Source organism: Egretta garzetta, unplaced genomic scaffold (assembly GCF_000687185.1).
Source record: "Egretta garzetta isolate BGI_Z169 unplaced genomic scaffold, ASM68718v1 scaffold240, whole genome shotgun sequence".
Taxonomy (NCBI): Eukaryota; Metazoa; Chordata; class Aves; order Pelecaniformes; family Ardeidae; genus Egretta; species Egretta garzetta.
In genome coordinates this window covers 721,460-747,102 of record NW_009258480.1, presented here as the reverse complement: position 1 = coordinate 747,102, position 25,643 = coordinate 721,460, and the positions used below count along the sequence as shown (strand labels likewise).

Sequence of the window (25,643 nt, the reverse complement as noted above, 5' to 3'; positions counted from 1 at the left end):
AATCATGCTCTGCCTGTTTTTGGGTATAAAATCAAAATTAAATCTTTTCCACATTTTAACACCATGAATCTAATGAAGGTCAGATCCAAAGAAATAGGGCTAGTGTAAGCACCGCTTAGCAACAACTAAAACATCAGGGTGTTATCAACATTCTTCTTGTACTAAATCCAAAACTCAGCACTATGCCAGCTACTAGGAAGAAAATTAACTCTATTCCAGATGAAACCAGGACACCAAGGAATAATCAGATAACACTGTTTAATACTTAACTGGCCAAGCTAACCTCTTCCTTCAAAATTACAATAATGGAGTTGTCAGAACCAAGCCACTTCCAGTTACAATCAGGGTCAGCACTCAGCAGAGTGTAAAAACTAATATCCACCCAGAAAAGGCTTGTAAGATGTAACAGCTGTTGCTTATGATTCTGAGCACCAACAAATGTTAGAGCACTACTTGTTCACTTGTTCACAAATTCTGTCTCTTTTAGCAATCGGCAATATATATATCAGATATCTTGTTGATACAACCTGAGATGTTTTGTATGTACCATCAAGATTAATTACTCCTTCAGTATTCAAGAATCTCCATTAATGACTTGATAAATTTTGGGTCATATAATTGATGTTAACAGAATCAGTCTTGTAGCACAAGAAAAATATATCCTTCCTTTAGCCTCAAAGTTTCAAGAAACAAGTTTCACCCCAGCACACCAAATGCTTGATAACTGCCTTTTACATAAACAACAGAGCTCCCAAGGAATCACTCAATGATATTTTTAGTTTAGAGCAGTTATAATTTGAATTTTACATATGTGGAAACCTGCACAGAAATTTAGGTTTTAGGTAAGGGAAAAAGCGTGGAAAGATCAAGACAAGTTATTGCCACATCTGACAACTTGACAGAAAAAAAAAAAATCCCAAATATGGATCATACAAACTGCCCAAAAACTAGGTCTGTTCCAGAAATGTTTGGTCATTATATGTCAGCTTGGACAGTATTGAAAATCAGCATCATAATTGTAATCACAACTGAAACATTAAAACCTATTCTTTGTTCACAAACTTCAGAAACCAGTTCCAATTCCAAAGATATACAGAAACAATCCTTAAAGACCTTAATGTTATTATTTCTCAAATACCACCGGTTCATTCTAAAGATTTATCTGAAATTTCAGAAATTACTATTAGACCACAATGAAGTTCTTATATACCCTTTGTTAAATGTTAAGACACTATTAAAAGTTTCTGTGATGACAATTTCCCAAACAGAAATCAGACTATTCACCCCATAAAGGACCTCCCTCCAATCCTTGGATTTGCTCTGCCTCACTTAGGAGCAACACTCAGCAGGTGTAGCTACTTTTCATATCTCAGGGATATCAGAAAAAAAATAGCAATTAAGACGTCAGTCTAGAGGTGATAACATTTACCAGGAGCATTTCAAACATTGGTAAAACTACTGAAACTATTCAGTGACATAGTCCTCTGAACTTAACTACTTGGTCACTCCACTTGTGAAAAAATTCATGAAAACTAAATTTCCTGCAGATTGCCTTACAAATCACTTTAAACAATACCAACTATTTCTTTGGTGTTTAATAAGTTATTGAGTTTTCACACCTGTCCCAATACAGCCATGCATTTAGAAATAAACAGAAATCTATTTTGAATAAATACAAGACTTATTTTTCTTATACATAGTAATATTAATTGTTCTAATGTATATGAATGTGACTATCTCAAACCTATATCCATGTCTAAAAAAAGATATTATGCTTTACATATCAGATATTTGTTCCAGACCACTAAAAATGTACTTCAGCTTAATTTTTGAGAAAATCATAACTCATCAGGCATCATACCTAACTAGGTATTCTTAGCATTATCTTTCTCCTTTGTCTTGTTTTAATGCTTTAGTATAATTTGCATAACAATCACCAGTTATACAACACTTAGATCTGCTGTTATGGGTGATTTCGATTACTGAGATAGAGAATTCTTCTGGATATAGTCTTATGTTTTAAACTTTACTTAACATCTCTACCTAGAATTCCTGAAAAAGCATTTGCATGTTAACCATATATGATATTATAAAATATTAATACTGATTTCTCATGAGGCCTGTGTGACACAATGTTTATTTGCAAGAGAAATGTTTCATAATTAAAACCAAGAATCATGTAATTCTGGGATAAAAAATTAAAATGTAAAAAATAACTGGGAGAAAATAAAATGTTTTAAACCACTTTGTATCTTCTGAGATCTATGATCAGTTATAAATGTTCAGCCATTTATATGAATTTATGTTGATTATTGTATTCAGATAGATCATTGTAAAACTATTTATTCTTTCAAAAGTTTGTTGTAATGAAATCTCATTATTTAGTTAACTGTGGGAATCTTTTATTGACAGAAGCTTAATATCATACAAGTGAGATGGATACATGGATGACAACATTTGCACATATGATTAATGTAATGGATGTCTGCATAAAAAGAGTAGTTAACTAAAAGAACAGTAAAAATTTGTAAATAATATATATTATTGCTACCATTACACTAATACAATATTAGATTTTGAAAGTGTTTCTTTTTATTTATTTTCATGACAGAGGAAGTTTGGGTTTGTATTAACTTTGAAACAGGTTTCAGGTAATTGCTGAAGTCTGGCTTGAGGCGTTTGTTTCTGATTCCTTACTGCTGCATTGAGTCTCTTCTACTGATACATGTTTAGTTCTATAAATAATGTAAAAAAGATTTATCCAAGGTTAAAGTATGTATCTGGATTTTTCAGGTTCTGTCAGTCTTGTAGTGCAAGCGATTTGAAGAATAGTTGGTACTATTTGAGGTTCAGAGATCAAGATTTTTATTCATATAGGTATAATAATGAGAACATTAAAAATTGCTCTAACATTACTCATGAACTTGGAAAAAAGTGCTGTAGTGGAAAAGGCTACTGGCATTCATTAGTTATGGGAGAGGACAGGACTCAGAAGTGATAATAATGGTATAGGCACAAAATGAAAAATGTAAAGAAAAAACATTAGTTTAAATACAGTCATGAAATATTCTGCAGGCAGTAAAAAATGTTTGCCAAGAAATTGACTTAGTATTGTTAAAAAACCCATTAAAGAATTCATAAATTTTGAGGCCTTAGATTTCTCATTTCCTATAGGATGATACCAGTAACTACTACTGTGATTTGCCAGTAACTAATTGCCGGTAACTAATACTGTGACTGGTAACCTTCATTTAGGAGACAGAAAACAAAGAGATTAAAATAAGATTTGTTTTTAAAGAAATTGCAAATATAATTTTTTTCCTTGCACTGTTATGAGAAAAAAAACCCAAAAAACCCCAAAACTAAAATAAACCTAGTACTATTTTTGGCTGTGTTTTGGCTGTGAATGAACTGGTTAAAATGGCTTTGCTAATTATGGTATAAACGATAGAGAATGTGAAGTAGAAAGTAAGACTGTGACATTGTCATCTGATATCACCTGGAAAAATAGTAGGTATATTCTGACTGACAATTATAATAGTTGTTAAAACAATGCTCATCCTCTATATCATGAAGATCTAAACCCCACTAGACCATCCTTTAAAGAGTTAGAACTACTTTGTGGTGAAGATGTACTGCTCAGTAGTAGGGGCAATGGCAAAGCCCTTGTGCCTTATAAATATCCTCTGTGAAAGAACATGAAGGATATTTTCTGATGGTGTTCTAAAAGTGTTGGTACAAGAGACCATATTATAAATAGAATCATAGAATATTTTGGGTTGGAAGGGACCCCTAGAAGTCATCTATTCCAACCCCCAAAATCTTCTATAAATCTATATTACCCAGGTGTCCTGGTTTCTGCTGGGACAGAGTTAATTTTCCTCCTAGTAGCCGGTATGGTGCTGTGTTTTGGATTTAGTACTAGAAGAATGTTGATAACACAGGGATGTTTTGGTTGTTGCTGGGTAGTGCTTAGATTAGCCAAGGACTTCTCAGCTCTGCCAGGTGCATGAGAAGCTGGGAGGGGACACAGCCTGGACAGCTGACCCAAACTGACCGAAGGGCTATTCCAGACCATATCATGTCATGCTCAGTATATAAGCTGGGGGAAGAAGGAAGAGGGGGATGTTTGGAGTGATGGTGTTTGTTTTCCCAAGTAAGTGTTACATGTGATGGAGCCCTGCTTTCCTGGAGATGGCTGAACACCTGCCTGCCAATGGGAAGCGGTAAATGAATTCCTTGCGTTGCTTTGCTTGCATGCATGGTTTTTGCTTTCCCTGTTAAACTGTCTTTATTTCAACCCATGAGTTTTCTCACTTTTACTCCTCTGATTCTCTCCCCCGTGCCATTGTGGGGGGAGTGAGTGAGCGGCTGTGTGATGCTTAGCTGCCAGCTGGGGTTAAACCACGATGCCAGGTATGGGGGATAATTTTCACCTCAGCAAAACAACCAGAAAATTAGATGTATGACTGAGCTTATTCCTGAGGATTTTTGCAGTAATAATGTGCCATTAGGTTGAATCTGAAGAGTTTGTTATTTTGAGTTGCAGCTACATATCATGGCCACAAACCACTTTCTGTGCACAAGGACTTGCTGGAAGATTTGAATAAAGTTCATATCATGTATCAAAGCTATCCCTCATTAAATGCATAATTACAATTAACAGTTATCCAATTAATTCATACATTAAATAATTTTTAATATGCTAACATTTGTTACCAACAGTTTTTGTACTTGATCAGACACCATGAGATTACTAAGCACTTAGCTCCATTTGTTCCTAAAGAATTATCTGAATATTGCAACTATTTCCATTACTGAACTCTGCTCAGTATGTTAAGAATAATCATGTGCTATTTGAATTTCGTAAATTGTTTCGTAAAAATTGTTTTTATTCCACCTTGTTTGATACATCTAATTAACAACCTAATCAAGTTTTACAAATAACTGCCATGAAGGCAGCCCTTAGATAACTAATGGAGATAAAAAGCTAAAGAATGCTACATAGCAAATGAACTACCTGTATTTTTTTTGAGGACTTTCAGTTTTTAAAAATACAGGCATATGTTTTATATGTTAATAGAAACTTATCAAAAACCTTGGAAACTGAGATTGTTCCACATTTGACAAAGTTCAGTTAGTTTTGCTTTAGAAACATACAGTTCCAAGAGTTTTTGTCAAAAGAACCTCATAGGAAATTAGTATGGAACATTCCTATAGCATTTATCTCCACTGGTCAACAGGAACAAAACATACATATTTTGAATAAACACATCTGCAAATTTCAATGAAAAAAAATGTTCTAATTGTTCACTGAAGAGTGACATAAGAAAGTTATCAGAACAATAGCATTCTTTTCAGTAGAGGAAGAATTAGAATACAGTTATGACGGGTATTAACCATTTCCTTTGCCTTGTTAAGTAGAATATGTTTTGCTTTTATAAGGCAAAAGAAACTAAATATACAGTTAACTCAATGAATTCTCTTTTAAATTTCAATTTAAACTATGAAAGATTAGAATGGCCTCATAGGCAATGCTATTTTGGTCTAGTTTCCTGTTCTTGGAAATGCAGCACGTTTCAGGTCTATCTGTTTTTTATATAGTTCTTGGATCATTATAAATTAACTTTATTACATATTCAGTTTTAAATGAACTTTTTCAATAATGTCATACTTTACTTTACATTGGGGGGGTGCGTGTCACAGTGACGATTATTTTTAGTATCTGTTACTCTTGGCAAATTCTGTTAAAATACTGTTTCCTAAAAATACATTTGGTTTTGTAAGTTTTACTAGGTTGAAAAATTTTGGTACAGAGGCATGACATTAAATGATTACCTGCTATTCATTTTAAGTCAGAAAACTGATGGCTTACATTAGAAAAGGAAAAAGAAAGTTTCTTAGGTTGTATTATTTTATAATGAAAGAATTTACCTTGACAAGCTGGGACTGGAACATCCCATGAGTAATAACCATATGGAGACTTCCTGCATACAGCAGTACTTTTCCCAATGAGCCGAAAACCTCGATCACAAGCCCAGCGAACCATACTGTTGAGCTGTCCACCTGTCTGACTGACAATGAAACCATGCGGAGGGGATTCTGGAGTACTACAGTAGAGAGCTTTAAACATAAATATTGAATAAATAAAAGATGCATTTAGAATCCAGATGACAATTCTTGACAAATTATTGTTGAATTCAGTGGACATCTGATAACAAGCTGAGAAAACATCACTAAAAGTTGTATTTTGTATCCTGATCATGCATGCATCAAGCAATTTCACTAAGTATAAAGGTGAAAGAACATGAGCTTCAGGTTTTGGTAGCCTCAAAGGACATACAGTGATAGTTCACTTCTATAACTGTCTTTATTTCACCATCTTCTTCTTTAAACCAAGTTAGCTACAGTATTTTAGTTCATGATTAAATATATTGCCATTGTATAAATTTAAGTTGTATACTTTTTTTTTTTAAGAAGGAAACATCATGGGCATACTGCACTTAATTCTTTTCAAATAATCTTTTTCCTTCTGATCCTAAATAAGTTATTTCTTTCAAGTTGTGTGATACAATGAAGTGAAGTAAACTAGAAAATCTAAAATAGATTTTAATCATATTTATGAATGTCATCGTAAATCCATGGCAAAAACCCTGAATCTGCTTTATTTTTTGGTGATATATTTAGAACACAAAAAGGCCTACAGAAGTCTTATTTAGCTACTATGAAAAAAAAAAAATCAGACAACATTATGAGAGCAAAAAGATGTTTAAGAGATACAGTTGCTATAATCTGAAGGGATTTATGTACTTTAAGCCTCTCAGACATTAAAGATTGTTTACTTATTATACTGCCATTATGCTTATATTTTTATATTTCTTCTAACTTCCTCTTTCATAAAGTCCATGAGTACAAAGTCATTTGGTTTTGGCTACCTTGCCAAAGGAGTGGACCAGAAAGGACTTACAATCTGGTAGCCAGTTTAAGATAAATGTTGGGTTTTTTCAGAATTTAACTTGGTCTCTGATCATTTTGGTTCAAGGACGAGACAAGACTGGCTAGCCAAGATGGCCAAATTAAGCTGGAATTCTGTTTCCAAGCGCTTCCTTCATGCTTTGAAGAAATACTGGTAGTTATTGGTATCTATTTTCTCAGGCAAATAGAAAAGTGCTGCTTCACTTGCTCTTTAAGCCTTTCCATATTCCATGACTTAATTCAGGTCAAAGGTTTTCTCAGGCAAAGGCTTCCTGGGATCAGGATGGTATGACGTGGCTGTTTTATTAAAGCAAGCAGCAGAATGAGAAGCACTGCCATATCGTTCAGAGCACATACTATGAAAATATTTTCTTCCTTACACTAAATAGTTTCTGCCTTGAGCTTTTGGAAGAACCAGACATACAGATACCTCTATTTCTTTAGTGTACAAGAAAATACACTGGTATTTTTTGAGGGATACAGGTCAATAGTAAATATTTCTTGTCTATCTCTCAATAGTTCCCTCTTGCCAGTAGGGAAATTTTGAACTTTCTCCCCTTTCTCTTTAAAAAAATCCAACAGGTACCACAGGCAATGAAAATAGGTACCATACAATATCTTGTGTCTAGCCAAAAGCAAATTTTATCTAGCTATACAGCAAACGTTTTACTTCTGAGAAAACTGTCCTCTCTTATGGATGACACTGATACTGTTTTACAAACTGTTGTGAACCTAACTGTTTTTTGTAATAGTGAAGTAGCCTCACAAAATTTGAGTGAGGAAAAAAAAAGTACAGCAGAAATAATATTTTTATATTTATATAAGATATATTTTCTATTTTTATAAGAATGATTTTATATTTATTCTCTATTGCTTTCTCCACTTTGTGAAGTGAAATTTTTTTATGTCAGTAACTTCTCTAGTATCTACATATACTATTCCCAGTATTTTTCATTCTGCGTATTTCATGTCTTTGGTCATGATAAAAAAATCATATATAGATCTTCTGTAATGCTGTAAATTGCAACAGATCTACTTTAGCTTGATTAATGGATATTGCTATCCTGTAAAAATGGATATTACATAATAATTCTATAAATGCAATTATATAAAAATCTTTGTTAAGTATCATCTTCACACACTGTTCATAAATATGTTCATTTGAATTAATAACACACAGTGTTGGCTTTTTTTGACATACTAATTGATCTCTTCTAATATGGTTTGCTGCTTCTGTTGAACCTTAAATTAAAGAGTTCAATCCTTCAGGATCTCACATTTTTCTACCTTATAGCTACTCACTCCTGCCTTGTTGCCACCTCTTCCTTTGTTCCACCAAAAGTGTTAATGATGAATTGCATAAAGATCCAGTATGAAGAACAGAGGCACATGAGTGCAAATAAATGATGGGAGGGAGAAGGGGGAAGCTGCTTCTTTCATCTTTAGTACTGGCTTATGCCATTTTGAAATCCTGTGAAACATTTGCTTAAATCTCTACAGAGCATGTGCGTTTCATATATCCTACTTGGGGCAGGGGGAGAGGAGGCACGGTTCCTCACAAGATCAGTATCATCAGGTCCATATATAAACCAGATTGGATTTCTTTTCAATCTGGGCAAATAATGTTACAAAATATAACTTACAGTACCCATTTCACACAAATAAATATGTTCCATATTGAAATTTTATATGCATTAAAGAAACACTGATTTACATACCTATATATCTTATCCTGAAACCTTTTTTATTTGTGCCATGATCTGCTGACCACCGGAGAAATACTTCATGGCCATTGCTGGTTATATTTAGAGAAGAGGAATAGTCGCCACTGAGAGAAATGAGCAATGGGCTATGACTATTTGGTCCTTGATACGAGGAAGGAAAAAAAAATAAATAAAAAGAAGTTACAAAGTCTAAAATAACATACCATAAACTATATGCATACAATTAATATACATAGAAAATATCCTCCATGCAAATGGTAAATTAATCTGAATTAAAAATGGAAGCTGACATTGTTATACACTAGAAAGTACATATTTGTTCAGAAACAAAATTATTTCTAAAGTTACTTGATGCAGTGCAATTTTGAAACACAGTAATCCAACAGTTCTTTTTAGCACAACAAATCTGAATACTTGCTTATTTAAGATTTTTTATACTGACAATTTATGATATGCATAAACAATAGCAATTACACACATGCAATGGAAAAATACATATTTATAGAAAAAGTATCATCCAAAGTTGTGCATTCTATAATTACCATCAAACACCTCAAGTATATCAAATTCCTTTTCTGTCTGGAAGAATTCGAAGAACATGCTGATATTATAACCCTTTTCCACAGTAATGGTCCATGCACACATCTGGAGATTTGGGTAGCTGTCAGGATATCCAGGGCTGAGTATTACTCCTGTTGAATCCAGTCGCATTTCATTGGCTGGACAGAGCACTGTGAAACAAAAAGACTGGTAAAAATATCTAAAGCCCCCTACTTCTGTTTCATGTCACTGGCAAGATTTTCCTGAGTTTAACATATCTGCATTATTCATTGTCCTGGTTTCAGCTGGGATAGAGTTAATTTTCTTCACAGTAGCTAGCATAGTGCTGTGTTTTGGATTTAGAACCAGAACTGACTTCAGCATGCAACAACCCAACACCGGACCCCATCTCTGCTGCCCTGAAAGACTGTTATGACAGATGGAGCCCAAAACCATGGACTAAATGAACCCACTGGACATTTCAGAGGGATGGTCCATAGACTAAGAGAATGATATCTGTGTGTATGTATCAAAAAATGGGAAATTGGTGGTGATTAATTGGAATGTATTGTAAGCGTAGGACCTAAGCATGACGTAAATGGTGTAGAATAAGGGGTGGATACTGTCCTGGTTTTGGCTGGCATAGAGTTAATTTTCTTCACAGTAGCTAGCATAGTGCTGTGCTTTGGATTTAGTACCAGAAGGATATTGATAACACGCTGATGTTTTTAGTTGTTGCCAAATAGTGCTCAGACTACTCAAGGACTTTTTGAGCTTCTCCTGCTTGGCCAGGTGCATAACAAGCTGGAAGTACAGCACAGCTAGGATAGCTAACCCAAACTGACCAAAGAGCTATTCCAGACCATATAACGACAAGCTTGGGGGGGTTAGTCGGTCGGTCGCGGGCAGAATGATCGCAGCTCAGGCAGAGTGATCGCAGCTCGGGAGGAGTGATCGTGGCTTGGGATGGGCTGGGCACTGGTCAGCGGGTGGTGAGCCGGGGAGTGAGCGAGCGGCTGCGTGGTGCTTAGTTGCCAGTCAGGTTAAACCACAACACTCATTTTATTTCCATGAATACAGAAAGACTGGCAATATTTTAGAAATAAAGTCAGTTAGTAGAAAAAAAAAATCTAAAGTAATGTTTATCTTGAAAATAAACCTTTCAACCCTCAGAAGTTATCAATTCATGCCATTTTCCTTCTTTCATTCTCTAGAACATAGGATATTCTTGTAGGCTATGCTTAAGTACCAAATTGTTGCATTGTTCAAAAAGTGAACCATAGACTTTTTTTTTCCCATCAGATTGCTATTACTGTTAGCAATAATTTAATGTAAAATCTTGCACTGAAAGCAAAACTTGAAGACACTGTGATTATTGGTTGTTGGTTTCTAAATAAGTAATCGATCCCTTGCACAACCTGTATAAAGCAGCACCTAAACTTTTATATCCTCAATCAAGCTCCAAGAATGTTGATGTACCTACATACAATGTAAGCACTCTGCAGACATGATGCCTTTGGTCTCGAAAATAAAAGACACACTTCAGGATGGCATTTTGTTGCTCAGTAGGATTAATTAGACAAGAAGATGCCTTGTGCTAATCCAGCCAGCATTCATAGTATCCTCAGAAAATGCTAGGTTATTTACTTTACATGCAATAGAACCCAGTTGAAATACTATTTTTCCTTCACCACACCTAATACAGTCCCATTTCTTTCCTAACTCTTACCAGAAGAAGCAGCAAAAAAGAGTTCTTAAAATCAAAGCCTATAACTAGCAGTCAAGATGTTAGTGTTAAAATCCTGAATGAGATGAAGAATCTCAGGTTGACTTTGGGCAATTCATCTAATTGCTCCTCTTTTTAAATGCAGGTACAACAGTTCACCATATGACAAACACTTTCTGAGGAAATAAAGATCAAACTAGGAGGAAAAAATAGGTGATTTCTGCCCCACTTAAAAGTAAAAAGCCAAATATCACCCTGAGATATCTATAGATATACTTTTAAACTCCATATTCCTCATCATCCTGCAGTTCTTTGGTAAGCATAACAGATGTGTAACAGTGTCATATATGTTATGTGCATATTGAATCTATATCTACAAATTACTTCCCTTTTATTAAATCTGTGTATGAGAGATTTTTGGTTATATGTTCACATTTCTAGTTAACTCTCAAGTTGAGACAAGATACTTTCCTCCTTCTAACACAGAGACAATTTCCCTGATGAGTAGATATGTCAGCTGAAGAAGAAATTAAAAAAAACCTTAATTGCTGATAGCCTTTTCCCCAAATTTAACTCTAGGAAATAAGAAAAGGAACCTTTTTCTCTAAAACATTTCTGTGAGAGGCTAGACCCCACAACATGAGAGTATTTCCTGCAGGGATAAAAGAAGACCCCTGCTCCATCCCTGCTGACTTCTTCAGCAGGTGTTGCCAACCATACCTTCACCTTAATCTAAAGAATTATTTTTTCTTACATTCATTTCTCAAGTTATTAATCTTACAGCTGTGCTGGAAAATACATAACAACTCTGGCTAACTTTACTTGTAGTTTCAGGAGGGAGAGACGATGCTAGGAGGATAAATGCTACTTTGCAAATAAGTTATCACCACTATTTAAAGAAGCTGCTGAAACTGAGCAAAACGGTGTTTAAAAGTATGATGAAGAGGGTTGATTTTGAATTTATTTTCTGATCTAGACAAGGAAATATTCAAGAATTTTAAGAAATACTCATCCAACTGATACACATCAGAGAAAAATAGAAAAAAAAGGTGACATAGTTTTAAATAGTACTAAATATGGTGCAAACTGACCTGTAACAGTTAAAAATCACTAAATAAAATCTTAGATTATTTAAATTCTGTTCAGCAGCACTCTTCAGATTCAATAAATATTTGGATGTTAAATGTGGGTATTAATTTATTTCATGTTAAAAATTGAAGCAAAATCCCACAAAAACACACTTAACACTGGCTAAAGTGTCTGAAGTATGCACAAGGTTAAGGCAACAGAAGTTAATACTATGAAGTCTAACAATAAACATATGCACTGCCTGGTGAAAGTATTGGTAAACTAATACAAATATGAACCAACAGAAGAGCTGAGTTTGACTCTTATGTAATGTGTTACATATAGCACAATTAAAGTATGGTAGCATATACATAAACCAGTGTAGTATACTAAAATCACAAAAGACATAAATTTCAGGCATATAATTTTGCTGCCTCTAGATTCCACAAAGCTCCCTATTGATCTGGGTTTCATTATTGGAATTTAGCTTATGTATTGCTATCCTCAAACTTACACATTGTATAAATAAATACAAGAGAAAATTATATTGCTGCTTATTCTAGGTGGTTAGCTTTAATGGTAATTTTAAACATACTTTAGTATTTTTGACTCTTTTTAAATTTTTTTTAAAATTTCTGAGTCTACTAACTCTGAAGATTATGTTAATTTCCTCCAGCTTTAGACTGGAATGATAAGAACATTGATTTAATATTTAGTATTTGATCCAATATTTAGCATTTATATGTGACAGAAAGATCAATTATGGTAACTGAAGTCATCATTCTTGAGTTTTTGTCTTGGGTCTTGCAATGACTATAGATATGTCTTCAGCAACATGTGCTGAAAGAATGCCTCAGGATCAGCACATTTGCCTCTGTTTATCTTATCTATTATTATATCATTTCAGTATTTAAAGTAGTGCCTAGAGGTTATTATGATTTTCCAACCATAAGCCTGCTAAATTAGGATTTTAATTTAAACCAGGGTGTTAGAAGCTATTCCTAGACATAATTGTACCTAAACAAGTGCATATTTTTTCAGAAATTATCAGTGTTACAGTTCTTATAAAACTTAAAATTCAAGATCACACCGAAGTTTTAAGAGATAGACTTACTGCTGCGAATTACTTTGATTTTTGCATAGTTTTGTGCATAAAACCAGGGGAAAATAATTTATTCAGCAGTAGTAGTTGACTCTTCCAGTTTTTCAAGAATGCAGGAAAAGGTTACATTTATAAGACAGTAATTTTTCAACTCTCAGATGAAAACTGACTTGAACATTGTCGCCATAATTAAGTTTTTTAAATTAGTACACTGATGTTTAACTTCATAGCAACTAAACTGTGCACCAGTTTGAAACTTCAGAAATTAATAACAAATATTAAGGTTTTAACTTGTAAAAGTAGTAGATTTATTCACAATTAATTTACTATTTCCAAATCTTTCATCAAGAGTATTTTATAGGTATGCTAATTATTTAAAATTACTGGGGGGAAAAAAAACCACATCTGACTGGTAGAAAACCCAGACAGCAGTATTTTTATTTTAATACAAATGTAAATCAACTGCATTTATTATGACTGATTTGGGAAAGTATTTTAATCTTGCAGTACATGTTAGAATATTAAGCTCAGGAGTAGATGGATCATGAAGGAATATCACAACTATCAGGATTCAAAATGGCTTTTATTTATATAAATTATACTTTTATTAGGCTGTGGGGTTTTGGTTTCATTGTTTTGGTGTTTTTTTCCCCTCAAAATATCTTATCATACATGTCTATAACTTTTTGTCCTTATTTATCTTTCTGGAAATAAATTGAAGAATTAGTAAAAAAATATAAACGTGTCCATCACTGAAATGTTAAGAGATTACATTTTTTTAAATAAAACATGCACAAGTTTTATCTCGGTTAACTTCTGAACTGGTTCACTATGAAAGAAAACTATCACATTTTCTTCAAAAATGATAGAAAAATCCTATTCTAGAATAAAGTGTCAAATGTCAGCTTAGTAAAGACTGGTTTAAAATGTGATGTTAGTGGTTGGCAGGATTGTAATCTTGTTTTGAACTTAACAATGAAGCAGTGTTATATTTCTTTATTCATAGTTTTCAGTAAAAAGAGGAAACATGAACACACAGAGAGGCATACACACATGCATACAGAAAACCTATTCTTTATAATACACTGAATAAAAATGGAAACACTTAAAGTTGCACTGAAAAATTATGCCGTGATCTTGTTCACCCAAATACATGCTATGTTGATTTAACATTTTTTAAAACTTCCATATGAATTTTCAAACTATTATGTTCTAGATAAAATGAAATAGTCTTATTATTTATTAAATTTAGACTCCCTCAGAAAAAGAATTGTGAAATTATTTTCACAAACTAGAGTGGCAGTCCTTTAAAGTCATAAAATTCATTAATATGTTACTAATTATTTTGCATTAATATTTGACAGATATTCACTATAATAAAGTGATAATATTGGGAATAGCAACAAAAAGTCTGAAATGTTATCAGTGTGCCATCTTAGGTAAGGAATTACTGAAGGGTATTTAAGCAATCACGATTCAGATGGCCTGGCAAAAGGAAAACAAAAAGGAGAACAAACCTTGACAAGTAGGTGGTGCTCCATCCATCTGAAGCCTTTCACCTAGTCTGCATGTCAGAATCTCATTACCAACCAACGTGAAGCCTGGTTGACACTGGTATCTTATTATGTCTCCTGTTTGTCAAAACAAAACAAGACAAAACACAAAGAAACAAAATAAACATTAAACAGCAATTAACTGGGACTTTTTGCTTTGAAAACATTATTGATTAATGAAGTTTCTTGCCACCATATATAATGGGCCAAATGACCTGTGGCATAAACAACTTTGATTAGTCTAAGAAATGTGGTAAATGAGCATTGTGTTGCACACTATGCTCCATCTATCACTGTTTTCCACCACATTATTAGTTGGATAGTTTGCTGATTTTTCTGGTTTTGGCTGATGCTGTGTGAACCATGTGTCCACAAAGCTTTAAACAATAACCATTTTGGAACTAAATAAAGAGATAAGATCAAGTCAATAGACCATGCAATCCTGAGGGGAAAAAAAAATAATTAAATAGCAACTGGATTTAGTTGATGATATCTGAATTTGGCATGGTAAGAATAATAAATTGTCATTTTTTTAATTAAGAAATTAGAAATTCACATAGTTTTATGTACCAATAAAACTAAAAATTTTTGCATCCCAGCAGTTCTCTTTGCCCCGGATCGCAGCGCAGAAAAGGAAAGGGGAAAAATAAAAACAACCCAAACCTTTTCTCTTTGTTACCAATATAACTAATCAAATATTGGTCTATATTAAAAATAAATTTATTTTTCCTTGCCATAATGTAAGCAAAACTAGCTGGTCAGACATCTGACATTTGATCATGTAAGTCATATTTCTTTGCATGGTAGGTGGTTAAGTAATATTATTAGCATGTCTTAGAAGATTAGAATGTCATCCTCTACTCAGATCCTCCTAATTTTTACAAATTTGATTTTACCCTTCAGGTCACAGAACTTAATTCTGGTACAGAATATACCATTGCTGAATGGTTTTTGTGGGTTTTGTTGACAATGTTTTATATTAAATATTATGAAAAATGTATTTTAAAACTAATTAGAAAGGGGTTACTATGTTACTTACATGATCTCTGAAACATGGATGGGATTCAGGAAGTATAGGGAAGAGGAATAACTTCCTAAAAATTTTATTGTAAAATATAAATCTAACATATTACAGGCATGTTTTGCACCCTGAAAAGCAAGAAATTTCTGTGCATAACAGTAGTTTTTTTTGAAATAAATGTTGCTTTTATTTTCTCTCATATTACCTATTTCAAATTCATCATCCTCAGATAGAATTTCAGCATTTGGTATATTTGTTGGAGGCTGGCAAACCCGGAGCTGATAGGCTATAAAGAGGAAAAAAGAACAGCTGATATTCCCACACTTAGTCAATTAACATAGCCATGCAAACATAACTGAGTTAATACCCTCATTTACAGGATAAAAGTAAACATCCATTTACTTTGAAACCTCCAAGAGAATCAAAAGAAAGGAAACATAGGAATTTCAGAATTAATGAAAAATTGGAAGTTGCTTCTGTGTTCTTAATTAGTTATTTAATTTCAGTGGCAAAACCTTCTTCATAAATAACCTAAGAATCTTAGAAGTGGTTGCCAATTTTCTCACTTAAGTGATCTCATCTGGAAAGCAAATGGGGTTTTTTTTTTGTATTGTGTAATCGTTGGTTTGTTTGTTTTGGGTTTTTACAATGCATTTTTACTGCTAAACTCTTCCACTTTTGAAACTTTGTAATAAAGACAAGTCTTGGAATCCAAAATATTCTACTCAGAGGCAGCATAACTCATGTACAGAAGGGTTTTGAATGTGAAATTTCCCAGTAAATTATTTGTTGTAGAGCACATCTCACCTACAGATAGGGTCAGAGAATAATTCAGCTTTCAAACTTCTCATTTGAAGTCTCACATGAAATAACTTTCTGAGTTTTAACACTTGTATGCAACAGCCAGGCAAAATAATTAGGTGAAACAAATTATAAAAAAGACAAGTAAGAATAGTATGAAGAAGCTATGTAGTTTTATTTTTTTTACAGAGGACTCCTGAGGATGGGCCTGTATTTGGACACAGATGAAATTCCCTTCAATCTGAATGCATCTGGGACAGAAATCTGGCCAAATTAATCACACTGAAGTACTTATACTGACAGTGCAGTCTTCCATATTTCAAGGTGTACACTCAGGTTGATCAATGTGTCAGGTATACCTGGTTTTCACCGATATTACATTTTCATATAACATTGGTTTATAGTAACTCTCATTAGCAAGGAAATACCATCTACTTATGGCAGATAATGATTCGGCTTCAGTTATACACATCTTTGTTACTTCCTGTACTTGTATCCTTTAGTAATTGTATTAGTCAAACTTCTGTCAATCACAAAATTTAAATTTTATCCAGGTAAGATTTTGTTGCTACTAAGTCACCCATATTTGTCATCTTCCTTTTCCATTCCTTTTTGTCAATTGTATAATGAAGAGCCAGTTGAATCAGAGTCAGAAAGCTAACATCCTGCCTTAGGGTAAAGTAATTTAAAATAAAACACACCAAGCGAACATGGAACAGCTATGCTATTTGCATTTTAAAAAAATATACCACCAACATAATTAAAAAATTAATTCAATAAAAAAATCATATAATTTATCTCAAATGTCTCTCATTTAGGGATAGCATTCATTTTAATCCCCAAATTATCTATTTTAAATAAATTTTACTCATCTCACTGCCTTGCCTTTATTGCTATAAATTTTGTGTAGCTGAGATGAAGGATCACGAACTTAGGGATTTATTTATTTATCTTGATAATATCAATCAAAAAAGTGTTTTAAGTTTCTTCATAAATAATTCTTTGTGTTGCCCAGTTTGCATCTTTATTACACATTAGAGCCTACATATTGTGGAATGACAATTTCCACAATAACAAAAGAAACAAGTACAAGGAGATCAAGTTCTTTAAAGATACTTTATTATTAGGTATAAGCATTCTTACACGTGTTTGGTCACATACTGATATATATTTATATATATCAATATATATCAATCCATATACTGATGAACAGAAAAGGTCAGTTTGTCCTTCACAGACTGCCACATACAATTTAGATGCCCAGGTGTGGAATGAAAATACTGACACACACACCCTTCCTAATCCTACTGGAGTCTATACTCCATAATCAGTGCTGTTGCTGTTGGGTTTTCATTGTGGGATTTAGGTCTTCTTTGGTTTGCTTTGTTTTGTTTGTTCTGTCTATCTATATTCTCCTTCAATTTTAGTAAATCAAAAAGAAAGCTTTCTAGTCCCAAAATCTGATCAAGATCCAGAAAACAGACTGAATCTGTCCATGTTTCCTGGAATAGTCAATCCAACAGGCATTTACAGAATGCCTAAAAGCTCCCTTGCTTCTGAATCTGTTTCTTTGTAATGATAGGAATGCATGAGCAGACTTGACTACAGAAGGTCTGAATAACTACAAAAAGAGGTACAATTTAGTGTGTTAATACTCATACATTTTCAGTCAGTCAGCATTTAATTCAAGGGCAGTTAAACATTAACTACACAGCATAGTTTGCGATCATTGAAATCTCTAGAACAACAGTACTTTCTTCAAAATATTCAACTGTCTACAAGACATTTAATGACACCCACAAATATCTACATTACGAAGGAATTTTAGAAACATTGTAAGTAGTGAGAATATGAGCAACTTGGACTGCAGGGTCTTAATGCTACCTTCTCTGCTCATGCCTCTTCACAGTGCATTCTTTTTTTTTTGCTTGACTACTAGTAAATTTAATATCTGGTCAAGAAAATAGCTTATTTTCATCATTCATATTAGTCTTTCATATGTTTGCATTATCCCAGTGGTGGTCAGCCATATTAATAATAGCAACTCTCCTTAGAAAAAGTAATTAAAGTAATTTTTTCCTGAGTTTTCTTCCTGCAGTAATCAGCACAGACAGTGAAAAAGTGCAATTTGCCACACTTACCATGGTAACTAAGTACAAAGAAGCCACTGGTAGTAAAGTCACTGTGGAACTTGATCAGAATCTGATTGGAAGTGCTATAGACTGATTCTAATGCAGTGTTGCCACTAAATTGTCCAATTTGAGGAGAAGTTTGGTCTGGCCCATCCCTAAGAAAGACAGACACAAAAAGATTTTTTTACAAAAAAAAAGAAGAAAAGAAATTCTACAAATTTAATATAATAATATTTCTCTAGATTGCTGTCAAAACCATAAGTCATCTAAAATCAGATAAAACAGATATTAAGGGCTGAAAGCCTTTTGAAAATTTATATATGGACTGGAGTATAGCAGATAGTAGCTTAGAGGACCATCAAAATTTATTAGAAAGCAACATGCTCCATTCAATCACCTTTTGGAAGTAATACTCTTATTTTTAAATAAAAATTGCAGCAAGCCCAAAATTATTGAATTTGTGACTGTACTTCATCTTCCTGCCACAAACTCTGGTCAAGTTTACTTATCTATGCTTTCAAATGTATCTGTCAGAAAATAAATAAAACTAATACTGCTCACCTCCCCCAGTCTTTTGAACTTGGACATTTCTAGGAAAATTAGGACATGAATACTATATAATTTTTAAAATATAATGAGTGAATATTGGCTTAATGAAAAATAAAACCAAAATGCTTATACTCTACTCAGTACAAGGTTCCACTTGAAAACTGCATGTGGGCATTTATAAATGTAGATTTTATTTATAACAATTATTTTAGGGATGCTACTTTTAGAAATTCTCTAATGTCAGAATTTTTTAATCTAGCTTTTCCTCCTTCACATTTAAATGTTATAATGTTATCATTTTAATTTATAGTATATATGGACACATAAGAATTCATTTAAAATTTGTTTTTATGACTAGTTTAGAGTTTTCTGAATCAATTTCTTGCTGAGATGTGCCATACATTTTTTATAAATGGTTGTGTCTCTTTGGCTCAGGTAAACATTCATATAAATGTTGGTAGTTTTAACCAAAACTAAGTATTACATGCAGTTGGCTAATTTGTTAAATCCTTGTTCACATACATTAATTGATATTATTTTGTACTATTTATAATGATTTAGACAATACATGTACTGCTGGTAAGATCACTGCTACCTTATGGAAGAATGAAATACTCATTTCAATAGAAAAATTAAATCCAAGTTAATACTAAACAATAGTGGAACTTTACAGAGGGCAAAATCATGATGCAAGGCCATTAAATTTTTGCACTCCCATCCTTCCAGATCAGAATTGATGAAGAGTAAAAGTTTAAACTTTCTATTATTATTGGCATAAGATAATTTCAAAATAAAATGATAGATTTTTTTTTAACTTTGCAGTAATACAGTTATCCAAATTCTTGCACATTACACCTTTTTTCTCTGTTTTGTCAGGGAAATAGTATGATTTGAAGAAGCATTTGAACTGTGAAAAAAATGTATTTTTTCCATTGCCAACAGCTATCAAAATTTCTGATCAGTTCAGCAAAAAAATAATATCCCAGAAGTGGCATAAGCTATTTAATTATATAGACATCATGTATATAATACAGCTTATACAGGTATATAAATCATATACAAGTAACAACACACATGATATATACATGAATAGCATAATAGATATTTTAATTTCAGAACATTACCCTAAAAGTGTTGCTATTCTAAATAGGATACAAAACACCTAAAAAAACCCCAAACCACCAAACGGCAACAAACACTTAATGAAACAAAACCAAGATTTTACCTTTGTCATGTTATATACAATTACTTTTACTGTAAGAACTAAGTTTGTAAGAAGCAAGCCAGCCAGAAGTAAAACCGAAAGCTTTTGAAATCACTTGGTAGAAAGGAAGAGCTTAATGGAAGAAGCACTAGAAGTGGACAGCAGTGTTTTAGTTTGCATGGGATGAAATAAAGAAAAGATGTCTGTATGCACACAGAAGTATAATTTAATTCAGGAAAGATTCTGAAGGTCAGCCTAAATTTGATACACAAAACAAATGGTGAAGAGTTAAAGGGATTTAAAATTATCTTACTTATCAGAGTAATAGTCTGGGTATATATTCTGATCAAATTTTGGTTAGGCTTGAAGGCAATGCAATTTAATATCTGTGATTCAGGACAAGACAGTCTGTAGTACACAAGACGAAAAAAACCCCAGGACCTACAGAAATGATCACAAAAGTGTATAGTGAACTGTTTAGTGTTTAGGTATGAAATCCTGAGTTATATGAATTTACATGAATCCAAATTAGATTTCTGTGCAACAGAAACATAAAATGAATAATTAATATTCCAAATTGCCTCTCATCAGTTTGCACTACTCAGACTACAAAACTAGTCTCTCAATCTGTGGAGTTTCAATCTGCAGATTCAATAGTCAGTGGATTATTGTTTTAGGCAAGCTTCCAAAAGGTCTTAGGCACTGTTGAAATGTCTGGGTGAGTCACTGTTAACAATTTCAAGATTACTATAGGAGCCATTACACTTGGTACAGACTCCTGCTTTTACCAACTTTGCAACTAATTAAAATGGGGGCTTCATTATCTGAAAATGTTTGTGAAAGACATGGATTCAGGTATATAGAGAATATAATTTGTTTACAGCTGTCATTAGCTCAACTCTTTGTCATAGCCAAATAAAATAGACTCTCTCCTTTAAGTCCTTTTAGCAGTTTAAAAAAAGCCAGCTTTGAAGAAATGAAGGGAAGCATTGCTGTAGTTTCTTGTATGAACACTCTAAAACATTGTAATACACACAGCTGCAACTGCTTATTTCACTCTTTAAGTATTACTTCTTTCGGTTGTTGATAAGTTGTCAGCATACTTCTGAACACTTTTTTTCACCAAGAAACTGAAGCACACTATTATTGGGTTTGAATTCTTAAGACAAGGACTATGAAACTTCACATCCAGTGCTATCTAGAGAGAATGGTGCATTGGAAAACATGGATTAGTGCAGATCACTGATTTCCCTTAGACAGAACACCAGTGTCAAGGGAGAAATCATAAATGTACTCTTTCATTCATACTTTGTTGCATAGTGTCACATGAAGATTAAATAAATGACAAAAGTGTTTTCTTACCAGACAGTTATGAAATCGTATATTGGCTCTGTCTGGAGAACTGTGAAATTGATGTAGATTCCATTCCCAGGTGGTACTCTCACAAGCCAGAAGCAGTCTTGAAAGTTTGGATACTCATCAGGGTATCCTGGAGAGTATATGGTGCCATTCATTGCAGTTATATTTCCTCCACAGAGGGCTATAAAAAAGGTAATTTCTGTTAAAAAATATCAGATGCTTTTTGCATTCTTCTTATACCATGTAAAAGCCATACTTTTAAACACATTTGGTACACTATAACTAGGTCATGTAAAGCCATCACTGTGTGTAGAAAACAGATTTTACTGAGCTTTTTGCAAAGAGTCAGAAGTCTATTTTGACAGTATTGGTCAAGTCTAAAAAAAAAAAAAAGTAATTCTCATGTCATAAATACTATCAGAGCTGGTACTAAAGTAATATTTAGACACTGGGTTAAATTATTACCTGCAAAATTGAAAACCACTTTGTTACAGTTTTGTGTTAAATGTCAGCTACAAATTAGGAGTGAAACGCATTAATTGCTTTCATTTATTGTCACAAGAAGGTAGCCAGACAAAATTATCAGGTGAGAGAAGAGATACGCTAAGCTGATGGAGGAAAATTAGAGGGGAATTTGAAAATTAAAATATTGTGTGCAACAGTATGAATAACAATCTTGCATTTCCTGCGATAAACTCTGGTAGTAAGAATCCTTTCTGTAATTCTTATTGAATTGCACTAATTTTAGGCATCATACAATGCAAGACTGACCATACAGCTTTTGGACTTTCATAACTATGCATTTTAGGAAAACTATTAGTCCAAACTATATGATTTTCTCCACAGAGGTTTCAGATGCATGTTGCATATGACATCACCTTGTTATTACAGAAGAGAAATTACATTATAGAACCTAGTTCTGGAAAGTAAGCAAAGCCTAAAATGGTATATTTTGTTTTATTTTGCATACATTCCTACCCACTCCACCCCAAACAAGCATGGAATGGCAACCCAGATTACCTAAAATATGCTTAAGAACCTCTAACCAGAGAATAGGTTGTTGGAAATATAGGTTTGTTATACAGGAATTATGCATTGTTTGTATTTAGGTAAAGCATGGTTTATCTATATATTTTGGTGTTGAACTGTAGGGTAAGGAGACTTTCATAGTCACACCTCATCCATTCAGACTCAACAGCTGGTATACTGCTTTTCTTCAGCTTTTAAGGCTTTGAGCAGTGCAGACAGAATTGGTACTGCAGCAGGGTCTTAGGGGAGTGAAGACATGGGCTGATGACTGTCAGGCAATGAGATTTCTTGGAAAAGGAGAGGGAACAGACTCCAAAAGGAGGAAAGTAAGGGAGATGAGTTAAGAAGGGTCAGAGAGTGTTAGATGGTGCTGAGCACAGGTTAGAGGGATTTTAGGTGCATGAGGATGTAAGGAGAAGAGAACAAAACTGTTTAAACAGGAACCACATTTAGTGATATTTGATTCAGATTGTCTGCATTAAATAAGCCTTTGTATATGCTGCATTACAATAAAGATATTAAAGCAAATACAAATTTAAACTATACTGTGCCTTTCTGGCACTAGGCATATACAAAAAAGCCCACTTCATTTTAATGCTTTTGAACACAAGACCTTCATCTCAATTCAAGTACAACTAGAAGATACCTAATTATCTGTTTCCTTCAACAATAAAGAAAAAAAACCCCAAACAGCATACAAAAATGTCATAAACTAAAAAACACCACAGCAAATATTTGTACAATACGCCACATAATTTAACAAATTTCTCTGGGAGCTGAGTAATGTTGGCAGTCTGTAATTGTTCATCACAGCACACATGTTAGATCAATTAGGTTCGTTTTTTTATCTGCATCTTTTCATATCACATTAGGTAGAAACAAAGAACTTCCAGACACTTTTTAGGAACTTCATCAAAAGTGATACTCAGAACAGCAACATACTTTGGGCATCTTAGAGTTTACTAATTACATTCTTGGTTCTAGTCAGATAATTCAAAGAAACAGCATCACTCCATTCAGTAAATTACTTGTCTTGATTCTGAGCCACAGAAAATACAGCTAGAACCAAGTAATAGGGCAAAGCTGTTTAGCAGTTAAGACATGAACCATTACTATTCCCTCAGGATCCAGAAAATGGGGGTTGAAACTTAATTGTGATGAATTAACTTCTTCCCCTTTCAAAACACAGACAGCGTGAGTGTTATCTTTCTTTTATATTATCAAGTTTATTTTGAATTCAGTATCAGATACATCTTAATTTAGCTACCACATCTCCCAGAAATGCCTGTGGCTCACTGACTCCAGAAGGAATTTTGAGTAATGAGGCTTCTAATTTAAGTACCTAAATTTAGGTAGAGGATTCAAAAATCAATTCAAAAATCTTATTATGGCTTATTATTTTCTCTTTTTTCTGCTTGTTTGTTTTTCCATGTGTTCCTCTTCAACTTGCTCGGTATTGAGGATTCCATTCTTAATGCTGAGTTTTACTATTCAATACACAGGGAAGTTAGGCCTTTAATTCAAGTCCTCAATATCCCTTCTGAAACTATGGAGGGTCTTTACGGAATATTAAAGTGGGCATTCAACACCTTGTACAGATCTCATCTTTGTGGAAGCCTATTTTTAAGAATATACAGAACCTTATGGTCAATAACTTAATTGCTAAATGTGTTTGGATCTTGTTGTCCCAGGAGTGTAGAATTTTGGGAAGACAGTTTGAATATGAAGTATCTTCACTGTATCTATGTTTTTCCAGGAACCTAAACTTGCTGTCTGAATGTTGCCACAATTGTGACAAACCTGGAAGTTCCAGAAGAAAATAATTATCTCATATAGAAGAAAATTCAGACCTTGGTTTCACAAATAGATTTTGTGGTGAATATATATATTTCTCAAAGAGATTTCTGTGTTACTAAAACATCATCCTTTCAGAGTTTGATGACACTTGACCATTGACCTTCTTTGGCCTACTGCTTAGGTACAGGTTCCTTTCAGCATAGCTAGGGATAAGATAAACACCTCAAGAGAATCATCATATACATTCATTCTGTCTCCTTAAAAGTTCAGCTATGTGCAAGCCACAGTTCCTTGAATCTGCTTACCTGCTGCAAGCATATTATTTTAAAATAAATAAAAAGTGTTAAAAAACATAATTTAAAAAAAATCCCATTCACAAAAATATGTAGAAAGCACTTCACACAGCATTGACTGGAGGACAACTGCACTTTTTGCCACCTTTGGCATTTCTTTCTAACTGATAAGGCAGAACGTAAGTGTCCAGAGTTGGGAAATTGAATTTCTGAATCCTTTTTTCTTGATTCAGTGCAGTTTTTCCTCTGTAGCACTACCTAGATTAAAAAGAAGCACAGGACTCCACACTCCAGGCCTTAAGCCTAACTTTCCAAAAATAAACTTATTATCTCAGATAAGTTTTCAGAGATTTCATACTTCCATGAAACATTTCAGTTTCTCTGCAAACATTTTCAAATGTAAAATTGAATATTTCCTCTGCAAAGAACACAATATCAAAATACAGGTCTGTACAAATTGAAAAGCTGAAATTATTTCAGTTAACAGTCCTTAGGAAGACTTACAAATAATGGAGAGTTCATAGGTCACCCAGAACATACCTTCACATCTGGGGAGAGGATGATTCCAGTTACGGCTGATGCCATGAAGACAAGTCAGAGCTGAATTTCCAATTAACGTGTAGCCAGGAAAACACTCAAATGAAATAGTTTGTCCCACAGTAAAGTCATTCCCAATAACAAAACCATTACGAAATGGTCGAGGGTCAGGACAGCTTTGTAGCTGATATGCTGAAATAAATAATAATAAGGGGCGGGGGGGGGGGGGGGAA

The 25,643-nt window shown here is 33.5% G+C and overlaps 1 protein-coding gene across 3 annotated transcripts in view; it reads right to left on the bottom strand.

Moving 5' to 3' along the window:
- The window catches only part of CSMD3 (CUB and Sushi multiple domains 3), a 699,407-nt gene that overhangs the window by 82,190 nt on the left and 591,574 nt on the right, over positions 1 to 25,643 (bottom strand). For all 3 annotated transcript variants that reach the window (XM_009643918.2, XM_009643926.2, XM_035899525.1), the window contains 8 exons: positions 25,414 to 25,602; positions 21,758 to 21,935; positions 18,652 to 18,797; positions 15,915 to 15,995; positions 14,653 to 14,766; positions 9,242 to 9,430; positions 8,694 to 8,840; positions 5,935 to 6,123 (listed from right to left, as the gene is read on the bottom strand). In XM_009643918.2, the coding sequence (XP_009642213.1) occupies positions 5,935 to 6,123; positions 8,694 to 8,840; positions 9,242 to 9,430; positions 14,653 to 14,766; positions 15,915 to 15,995; positions 18,652 to 18,797; positions 21,758 to 21,935; positions 25,414 to 25,602 (1,233 nt within the window). The remainder of the gene's footprint in view (positions 1 to 5,934; positions 6,124 to 8,693; positions 8,841 to 9,241; positions 9,431 to 14,652; positions 14,767 to 15,914; positions 15,996 to 18,651; positions 18,798 to 21,757; positions 21,936 to 25,413; positions 25,603 to 25,643) is intronic.